At 45.0% G+C, this 10,882-nt stretch overlaps 2 protein-coding genes across 2 annotated transcripts in view; both read right to left on the minus strand.

Moving 5' to 3' along the window:
* HGSNAT (heparan-alpha-glucosaminide N-acetyltransferase) overlaps positions 1 to 356 on the minus strand; it is a 32,933-nt gene extending 32,577 nt beyond the window's left edge. The window contains exon 1 of the mRNA XM_018576833.1: positions 60 to 356. Within this exon, the coding sequence (XP_018432335.1) occupies positions 60 to 177 (118 nt within the window). The 5' untranslated portion in view covers positions 178 to 356. The remainder of the gene's footprint in view (positions 1 to 59) is intronic.
* A 7,353-nt stretch (positions 357 to 7,709) lies between these two features.
* The window catches only part of POMK (protein-O-mannose kinase), a 4,404-nt gene continuing 1,231 nt past the window's right edge, over positions 7,710 to 10,882 (minus strand). Inside the window, exons 2-3 of the mRNA XM_018576842.1 lie at positions 9,938 to 10,252; positions 7,710 to 8,576 (exon numbers count right to left, since the gene is read on the minus strand). Coding sequence (XP_018432344.1) covers positions 7,809 to 8,576; positions 9,938 to 10,222 — 1,053 coding nt within the window. The 5' untranslated portion in view covers positions 10,223 to 10,252 and the 3' untranslated portion in view covers positions 7,710 to 7,808. The remainder of the gene's footprint in view (positions 8,577 to 9,937; positions 10,253 to 10,882) is intronic.

Here is a 10,882-nt window from a genome sequence, read left to right on the forward strand (position 1 = left end):
CAAACCAGTAAAACTGAATTTAATGAAGATAACTGGTGATCCCAGTGGCGATCCCTCACCTTCTCCATGCCGGGTGCCCAGGGCAGAGCTGCTACAGCTGACTAGGAGGATGAGGCTGAGGACTGACACTAAGGACAAGCAGAAGGTAGAGGCGCAGGTGGGCCACGCCGACCCCATCGTTCTTCCGCTGTCACCTTTGCTCTCCTCCTCGGTGTGGTTTTTCCAGCGCTTCCTTCTCCTCCCCCTCCGTTTTCTTACCACCTCCCTGCTTTCCAGGGCTCCCCAGTACTGACAATCCCCCCTCCACCCCCTGTGGTTAGCTCAGCTCAGCTGGGAGGACTGCATTGCATTGCACAACACTGTCGTGTTCTCAGTATTTACACATATTCAGAACGTGTCATATGACTTACTAGCGCCGCCCCTCCTTCCTATTTGTAGCTAGGATCACACCCGAGCTCCAGTGTGTGAGTACCCCCCAGTTTAGCACTCTGTCCTTCTACTGTTCCCTGCAAGCGTGTGCACATACCCCTTCGGCTTCCCAGCCCTTCTCTATTATGCGCGCACTGTGCTACCGTGCGCGCCCCCGAGCTCCAACTTGACTGCAGCTGCTTGCCCTACTGGGAGCTTGCAGCGACGAGCTCCGGTATGCCTGCTTTTCCTTCCGTGAACGCGTAGGCGTAGCACTAGCTATTGTTGACTGACGCTCCTGAGCTGACTGCAAGTTGATGCAGCTTGTCATAGGTCACACAAACGCCCGATTTTTAGCACTGGCAGCTTCCCTTTAATTATCTTTCCTTTCTATTAAAAGTCAACTTGGCCTTAAATGTCAGTTGGCCATTAGGGGTCTATTTATAAAGGAACGTTACCGTGCCTCACATATTTCTAGAGCTGCCCGTACACTACTTGGTGTATTTATAAAACACAGAGCCATTTGTCCTGACAAACTACTGTATGTTGGTTCTGTGCGAATGGGGTGATAACGAATGTTATTCCTTGTAGGTTGAAAAATTATTTTATAAGATTAGAGTAAATGAGGAAAATACCCCATTATGGCCACTAGATGGCGCTGAGGATATCAGGAAACAAGTATTTATTTCTTAGGTTCCTGGTCTCCATCTAGTGGCCATAATGTGGTATTTTCCTAATTCACTCTAATTACATGAAAGAATTCCATTACACCCACGAGAAAATACTAATAACTAGGGATGCACCGATATTGTTTTTTCCGGTATCAAGTACGAGTACTGATATTTTTTTTCCGGTACTCGCCGAGTACCGATACTGGGGCCTTGTGCCCCGATTATCAGGAAGTTGGGTGGCAGATCATGACCCGTCGGCCGGCTTCTTGATTGCCTGGGAAGCCAGTGTTCTAATGAAAGAAGCTGCCTGGCTTTCTCACCAATCAAAAAGCCGGGCGGAGGGTCATGAGGTGCCGTCCGGCGGAAGCCAGGCTGCCTAGCAACAAGTGAAGTCGGCTTCCTAGCCAATCAGAAAGTTGGGCGGCATGTCAATAACTGCCTCCCGGCTTCCTGATTGGCTAGGAAACCAGCTTCACTTGTTGGTAGGCAGCCAGCTTCACTTGTTGGTAGAAAGCTTGGCTTCCTAGCCAATCAGGAAGCCAGGCAGCATGTCATTATCCGGCTTCCTGATTGGCTAGGAAGCAGGCTTCACCTGTTCCTAGTCAGCCTGGTCTCCTGACCAATCAGGAGGCAGGTCATTACATGCCTCCTGGCTTCCTGATTAGTTAGGAAGCCAGGCTGACTAGCAACAAGTGAAGCCTGCTTCCTAGTCAATCAGGGAGGCGGGTCATAACCCACCGCTCGGCTTCCTGATTGGAAAGGAAGCCGTCTCCATGCTCCCTTGGTAAATTCTGGTATCGGAGGTAACTATCAGAGCATTTGGGGGGGGGGGGTTTAACAATAAAAAACTTGTCAAAATCCTTTGGTTTTTTTTTTCAATAAAAGGATTTTTTTTTCAAAAGTCTGTCTTTTTATTTCAATTTTTTTTAACCGTTTAGTGAATGGGTAGGGGTACAAGTACACCTTGCTCATTCACAAGGGGGGCGGCATCTGCTTGCACCCCCACAACCAATGCCCCAGGGCTTGTGGGGAAAAGGCCCTTGTCCCCATCGGCACGGGGACAAGGTGCTTTTACAGGGGCTACCCTGGAAAAGCAATCCCCCAGTGCCGAGGGCATGTGGCCTGGTATGGGAGGGAGGGGGGCGCTCGCTTGTCCCCTCCCTTTCCGGCCCTGCCAGGCCTATGCTCGCATCAAGGGTCTGGTATGGAATTTTAGAGGACCACACTTTTCCCCCCCCCCCCCCCCATTTTTGTGGGTGGGGTTCCTCCTTAAAATTCCTACCAGAACGTAAGGGTCTGGTATGACTTTTGGTTGGAACCCCACACATTTGTTTTCTAAATGGGGTCCCTACTAACATTCCTACGAGACCTAAAGGGTCTAGTATTGTTTGGGAGGGGGAACTGCACGCTTTAAAAAAAATGTTAAGGGGACCCCCCAGGCACGATATTTAAAAGGAATTTTTCAATTTTATTGTTACTCTTTAATTGATGTTAAAATCACTGCTCCTTTACAAACTGTATATTTTGGGTTTGTTTTTTCATTGATTCCTGTCCCCCAGGGCAGTACCCGAATCCCCATACACCTTTTATGGGCTATAACTTGCATATAAGCCCTCTTAAAGGGGACAATTGATTTTAAAAGTTCTACCCCCATAGAGTTGCATTGAGTTCTAAGTTCGAGTTAGAACTTTTTCCATGTTCGAAAGTTCGAATTGGAACCGAACACCGAGGGGTGTTCGGCCCATCACTAGTCATGCTAATGCCTTAGTGTCATTGCAAAATTGGACATCAAAATTATACAGATACGGAACTACAACACTCTTTCTGACATGTTTACTACAACATGCTTGTTCCAGGTAAGTGACTCAAAAGTACTGAACTCAGGCAACTAACAGCCAGACAACTAACAGTTTAAGAAGAGCAGCAATGGCAGCCTTCATACTTTAGGCTCATATGTGGAACCACCTTAAAGTACACCTGTCACAACAGAAGTAGAGGCTCCCATACTGGTAATTGTACTGACAATGTCAAACTTCCTGGTCTACTCCCAGCAACACAACTTTACATGAACAGAGAGAAGACAAGGAGAAGTGTGGAGTAATCAAAAATGCTTGGGAAGAGTTTGAAAGGTGAAATGGGGAGGAAGCTGCTGACATTAGGCATGGAGGACCACCTCTGAAGATGGGCAAATATAGCTTGAGATTAGGGCTGCAACAACTAATCGACATAATCGATTATAATCGATTATTGAAAAAGTTGTCAACTTTTCCAATAATCGATTAATCGGCTTCCGATCAGCTGGCCCTGTTTACAGCTCCACACGCTGTGCGCCGCACCTCCTCCCCACCTCACGCTCGCCACTGCCAGACCCGCTCGCATCCACGCTCCACACGCCGCACCTCCTCCCCGCCTCACATTTCCTGCCCATCCACATCCATGATCGGCACAGGGACACGGGGAGAAGTAGTAAGGAGGAGCAGGTGTGGGGGATGACAGCTGCTGATAGACAGGTCCGATCGCAGAAGCACGTTGCTGGAAGACTGCTCAGGTAAGCCTACACTCCCCCCCCACATGGTGCTGTATAATGTATTGCTGGGATTTGTCGTCCTCTATAGCTGATGGTACATTCTGCTGTACTGTATATTATACAGAGCATGAACCTGTACCATCAGCTATAGAGGAATACAAATCCCAGCAATACATTGTACGCTGTATGTATAATGTATTGCTGGGATTTGTTGTACTCCTCTATAGCTGGTGATATTCTGCATTGCGCTGTATAGAGGACTACAAGTCCCAGCAATAATACATTATACAGCGCAATGCAGAATACCACCAACTATTATGTACTATTGCTGGGATTTGTTGTATTCCTCTATAGCCGTTGCCATTCTGCATGTATTGCTGTATAATTTTACACTTTCCATTTCACTATATTGCACACCACACTATCTTTTTTACTTCCACCGCTCCAAGCTTGCTCCTGTGATGGACTACAACCTCAATACAAACTAGTAGTCCTATCACTGGAGCCATTTTTTAAACTTTATTTTATAGTTTATCCGATTAACCGATTAATCGAACTTAATAATCGGCTAACTAATCGATTTTGAAAATAATCGTTAGCTGCAGCTCTACTTGAGATGCCTCAGCTCATTTTTAATTCTGCCTTCTGACCTTCATTTAATATCTTTCTTAGCTACATCAAGCTACTTTAGGTAAATTTGCATTCCCATTGATTTGTATGGGAAGAAAAGCAGCTCTGATGCAAACATAAGAAAAATGTGGCACCAAACAATGCGTAAATGTTGGTGGGGCCAATTAAGCGCATGTCGCTTTGCAGCGTATGGCTTGTAGTGTGGTAACTTTTGACATTCTCTATGATTTAGAAAAAATACAGAAATAAGTGAAATTGGGAGCAAAATATCAGGGGCCACAATGCAAACCACCAGCCTTGGTATCAGTGGGAGCAAAAATACCCCATCCCCTTCATTGGTGGTCAGTAGCAGCAAAAATAAATTCCCCTTCATTGGTAGTCAGTGAGAGCAACCCCCCTTTAATGGTGGTCAGTGGGAGCAAAATAACCCCTTCCCCTTTCACTGGTAGTCAGTGAAAGAAAAAAAATCCTCCCCTTCATTGGTAATCAGTAGAAGCAAAGGTAAACACCTTCATTGGTGGTTAGTGGTGGAAACAAGATATGCCCCTTTTCATTGGTTGTCAGTAGGAGACAAATTACCACCCTATGAACAACTGAATGAAAAATAGCCCCCCCCCCCTCCCCCCATTTATTTGTGGTCAGTGGGGGCCAAAAAAACCATGGCAGCCCACGGCAGTAATATTAACCTTCTTGTAATTGGCAGTAATATTAACCTTCTTATCATTGGTGTCAGTAATACTAAATGCTCCTTCACTGGTGGTCATTGACAGTCAAATGAAATACGCTCTGGTGGTGTCAGTAGGAGTACTGTTAAACCCCCCTTCATTGGTACTAACATTACCCCCCACCCCCACCATTAGTGGGCAGTAGCAACAATATTAATCCCTCCTTCAGCGGTGGTCATTGAGTTAAAATATACCCTCTCTCTCCCTGTTGACATTGGGCCAGAACTATACTATCTCTGTCAGGCACTCCACCTGACAGTATTGGCATTATTTCAGTGCCAGGTGCTGGAATGAGTTCTAGCACTTGGCACCCCGCTGCCACTCTGTATTGTGTCCTGAATCTTTTGTGGGCTGTGCTGTGTGGCAGACCTGTGTAAACCTCAGAAGTGGATGGACATAAATGCAAATCCTTTGACAGGTAAAGCAGCTAACTGTATTTCATCTATATATTTAGCTGTTTGCCTGGAGTTCAGCTTCAAGAACATATCGCTAGGTGTATATTGCATTTATATGAAAAAACATTCTTACTGATTATAGTCAAGGTGTGCACCGGCATGTGAGCCGCATCTGCCTCTGCTTCTAAAAACATGGTAACAGTACTCACCCATCTGATTGGTGACTAGAGGAAAGAAATGGCTGCTGAAAGTACATTCGTCATGAGAAGATTATGTGGGCTGCCATTTCTAGCCAATGAAATGTCAAACTACCGGTTTTTGGATTGGATCAGTGCCACAGAAAATACTAAAGCCAAGCCATCCGCATGGTGTCTTTTTTTCTGAGAACCTATTCACCTGGGATGGGGCGGATACCTGGGTGCCACTTTATTCTAGGGGGGGCTTCAAGATTCCTATAATCCCCACCACACACATCCTTTTTAGGCCTTTTTCAGGCCACCTGTCAGTTTTTCAGGTGGATCAGATCGAAAGCCCAATGTTACTCTATGGGCAGCTGGATCTAAACAGATGTGCAGCCGTTTGAACCCAATTACCCCCCCGACTTTGTCCAAGTTCGGACCTGATCGTTACAAATCGGGGGTAATCTGATGTAAACGGACACATGTCTGCTTACATCCTACTCCCTATAGACCTAATTTGGGTCTGTTATGTATAGTTTTATCCTCCATCACAAGATGGCACGTTTCGGTCCCCATACACTTTAATCAGGTTCTGTGTTAAGTTCGAGGTTCAGACTTCCCACTGGGTTCGCTGAACCCGGCTTGAACCGTTCCCAGACAGGTTTGCTCACCCTTAGTAGAGATGCTATGGTTAATAAGGTTTCAGTGATGTGAAAATAAATCAGAAAGACTGCTAGCTCTGTGAATTTGTTAAAAAGTAATGGTTGCTTCTTTCTTATATAAAACATTTCTTTTTTCTTAAGAGGAATTCATTTCCACAATCATAAGGTTTGGATATAAGAAAACATGTCTCCTCACACTGATGTTAGTGGTTTATCTGTATCATTTTATTTATCTCATGTGTTCAGTTAAGCAGACAGAAATTGGAGAAATGTGAAAGAAACCTGTCAGAACAACACAGAAACTGCTATTGCTGATCTGGAATAAACAAATGCAACAAAAAAAACACTGGAACCCGTAATATGCACTTACATGTCCCAAGTCATAGTGAATCAAAGTTAAGGATGGCAGCTCCGAAGCCTATGCTTTAAAAAGTTAAACATTTAATCAGCAGGGGCAGCTTCCCATTGTGTTGCCCTAACTAATTCCCTCTAAGGAGCCAGGGATTTGTGCTTTGATTTATTGCAAACAAGAGAAATGGAATTAGAAAACCAGCTAATACTAACCCGCTGCTCTAGAGTCTCTCCCATTCTCTGGAATTCTTTACCCCAACCTGTCCGTCTGTCGCCCACCTTGACTGCCTTTAGGCGATCCCTAAAGACTCATCTCTTCAGGGAAACCTATCCCACCTCAACCTAACCACTCAACCATCACGTTCTCAAACAATTCATCCCCACACAGCTACCTCCTCATGTATCACTTCCCCCTCCCTTTTAGATTGTAAGCCCTCAGGGGCAGGGCCCTCCTTATCATCTTGTCTTGAATTGTATTGATTGAAATGTCTGCCCTATATTGTAAAGCGCTGCGCAAACTGTTGGCGCTATATAAATCCTGTATAATAATAATAATAATATTTAGGCGTCATAGCTACCAGACATCTGGAAATTGGGCAACCCTGAGAAACTGCATGATTCTATCCGACAATATGTACAATACTGCACTGGCCCATGTCACAGTGGTGATCTTGTGGCTGGCAGCAAGTCACCAGCAAAAGAGCAGAGAGAACAGTGGCCTGCTGCTACGGCATTGCTCTCTTACTGATTGGTAAGTGAGATTCTGCAGCATTTTGTATAGCAAGGGAGTGACGACTAAAGCAAGCCATACACCAGCAACATTTTGTCATTTTTGGAAAATTAATTTCATGTTCTAAAATGTAATGGGGACACAGGCAGTCTCCTGAATCGCTCCTGAATGACAGCTGACAGTGCTTGCAGCAGTTCGCATGTATATAGGACATGCAGCAATTGCCTGTGGATAATTGCTCCTGGACATAAGCAGTTTGCGCCCAGGGTAATTATCTGCAGGTAATCGCTACATGTCCTATTATATGCTATCGACCGCAGGCACTGTCACTGCTTTGTATAGCCCTTCCCGCCTGCAGCTGTTCTCATAAGCACCAGTAAGCCTTACAGAGCAATTCATAAGACTGCCCCGAAACATAGGTGTGAATGGGGCCTAAAACAAAGACTGACTGAGATGAGGAAGAAGGCATTATGACATGTGTAGAATAAAACACTTAACAGGTCCAGTGTAACAGTAAAGTCAATTTGTTTTTACAACATTTCTTTTGAATTCGACAACTCCTTCAGAAGCAAAGCCAGGACTCTCCGATAGGAGTCCAGTATGGTCTGAGCAGAAGGTCTCATAGCTGGGTTTTCCTTTTTACATTCTGTGTGAATGTCAAACAAGTGGAACCGAACAATGTCACTTCCATCTACGTGACCCAAGAGATAATCCGTCACTGCTGGGATCTTCCATATGTCAGTCTTCTCATCATACGGTGGCATTAAGTCATCGCTGTACTCAACATCTGGCCCATGAGGCCACAGCTGTTCAGGAGCTACAAAATCCCCAATAATTTCTCTTTGGCCACACTTGACCAAAATTCCTTTCTCCCTATCCACCAAAGGTAAGGCATCCAAATCATTTGCCACTAGGTGAAAGTCACTTGTTAGAAGGTACTGAGAGAGAACCTTTTCCAAGTCATTGGAGTCGCACATGACCAGTACCCCAAGAGGGCTGCTGTGAAGGTAACTGATTACACTCACATAGTCTATGGCAAGTTCAAGCCGATTTTGCCAGTTATTTAAGTGCTGGTACTTGGGGAGGTTAAAGGTAGCATCCAAATTTTTCAGGGAGCCCAATGGATGATAATCTGTTAATATACTGTAATTATCCTCACAGTATCCCACAAGTGTAACTACATGCCTGCTCTGTAGTGACTGTAGCATCCGTAAACCATGAAGAAAGTCAGCTTGCAGAGATAGAACTGTCAGCTGAGACAGAGCGACTTTCATCTCTTTCCACTCCGACAGGTATACCTGGAAAACAAGACCAACATTTTACCTATACTAGAAGAAGAACAGTTTCAGACTGTTTGGCCTCATCAACAAAGAGTTGATAGACCTGGACAGAATGTAAAGAGGTAGAAAGTGATATCATAGAAGAACCAGCTTACAATGTGAAGCTCTGGTGTACAGCTCCAGGTAATCACTCGATTCTTAATCCAAAACAGAAAACGCTCCCCATGATCAGTCTCTACTTCTGTGCATCCCTGAATATTTCTATTACATTTACAGGTTTTAGAAGAATTCTCTTTTTTCATCAATAAAAAGGAGGTGTAAAAAAATGTAGATTTTGACTGTAATTTGTTTGGCTCACGGTCAGTCTGGAATCAAATATTCATAATCCAACTCCAATGTTATTAAAAATAATAATTATTAAACAAAATTATTATTATTTTAAAAAAAGTAGCCTAGCAGCTTACTTCCAGGTTGGATGTTGCCCAATGTTCTTCAACCCATAACCTATGAGTCCAGGCTGTCATGGACATACCCCTTTGGGTGTGTCATCACACCACTCTGGGTTCGCAGTACTGTTGCACACAATGGCCCTCACACATCATTACCTGCAGGAGTAAGTCCCCATTCACACCGCCGGTTTTTGTAGCCCATATTTGGCGGCGCAGAAAAGCTCCCCACAAGCCTGTAAGTATGCGCCTCTTTTTGAGATCAGCGTGATGTAACCCTTTTTCCTATTCCTAATCGCGCTGATCTGCTCAAATAAGAAGCTCATGTACTTTTTTCCACGGGCCGGCTTTTTTCTATGCTGAGACGTGAACGGGGACTATAGAAATCAACAGGATTTCTTGTGCGGAGCTTTTCTGTGCTGACAAATACGAGTCACAAATGCCTGTGGTGTGAACGGGGACTAAGGATCACCCAATGCCAACGCTGGGCTTGAAGGGGAAGTACACACTGCCCTACTAAAAGACTGCTGGATTTAAAGTATGTATAAAGTGAACTTTTAAAAATACAAAGAGGGGTGGAGCTTAAGGTGGGGGTACCAAAGCTACATTTGGTCTTTAAAAAATAAAAATCAGCATCAGCAGGAGCAATAACCCAGGGGACGAGATGTGACTAAGTAACCAGAAGGTCGAGGAAAGCTGTCATTGCTGCCTTCTGAAAGTACTAGTTGCTTAGCTGTTATGTTGATCCATTGGTTTTCTTGGTTTCAGCAGTAACATCTATTGGGACCTGCCACAGCTACCATGACTGGTTTTAAAATGGCCCTGAAACAAACTACCGAAATCCCAGAGCTGGTTATAATTCAAGTGGATAATACATGCAATTGTGTTTTGTTTTTTTACATTCATTTATTTATTTGCTAATTCTTGAAATACCTTTTTCACTGCTCCTTCTCCCACAAGTTTTAACTTGCGGACCTCCTTCCCAAGGGCCCCGCAGGTCAACCAGGCAGAGCAGTTCCTCATTGCTCCAATCTTGAAGTAGCCTTGGGGACAGGCATTGGGATCCCCATGACCGAATCCAGTAGACACATAGACATGTTCTAGGTACACATAGAGCACTAGGTTAATGCACACCACAGTAAAGATAAGTAGGATTAGGAGCAGAAGAAGACAATTCCAGCTGCTATTCTTTCTGCCAACTTGATGTTTTCTTTCCATTTTGCTCTACTTTGGAAGATTAGAAGCATCCTATACAAAAGAGGAAGGTCTGGGTTACAGGTCAGCTACAAACTACAAGCCATAAAGTGAAACATTTTGAGATTTAAAGACCCTGTCACCTAACCATTTATTTCAACAACAACCTACCCATAGGATTAATTTCGCTTTTAATATAATGTAGGCATGTTATTAACCAGTGAAAGGCTCCCTTGTGTAGACATTGAAAAGCCCTGAGACTGTTACTGGGTGCTGCCATCTTGGATTTGATGTCAGCAATCACGGACTCAGAGCTGTCACTCAAGCAACACTCTATAGCAGGGGTAAGTAAACTTTGGCCCTCCAGCTGTGGTGAAACTACAAATCCCATGGAGGCATTGCACAACTCTGACAGCCACAGGCAGGGCTGAAACTAGGGGCAGGAGGGGCATGTGCCCAGGACACCGCAGCAGGAGGGGTGCCACCGGCAGGGCTAGAATCAGATCCAGAAGGAAAACATTTTTTATTACGGGCACCTCTGCCTCCGCCACACCGTTCCCTCCCTCCGCTGCCGCTCTACAGGCACTCCACCTAAGGGCGCTGGGGGCCTAGGAGCGGTGCAGAGAGCAGCCGGAGGAGTAACACGGAGCCAGGGCAGGTAAGACAGAGCCCTTCTGCACTCTA

This window comes from Nanorana parkeri, unplaced genomic scaffold (assembly GCF_000935625.1).
Source record: "Nanorana parkeri isolate BGI_ZX_2015 unplaced genomic scaffold, ASM93562v1 scaffold78, whole genome shotgun sequence".
In the NCBI taxonomy this organism is placed as follows: domain Eukaryota; kingdom Metazoa; phylum Chordata; class Amphibia; order Anura; family Dicroglossidae; genus Nanorana; species Nanorana parkeri.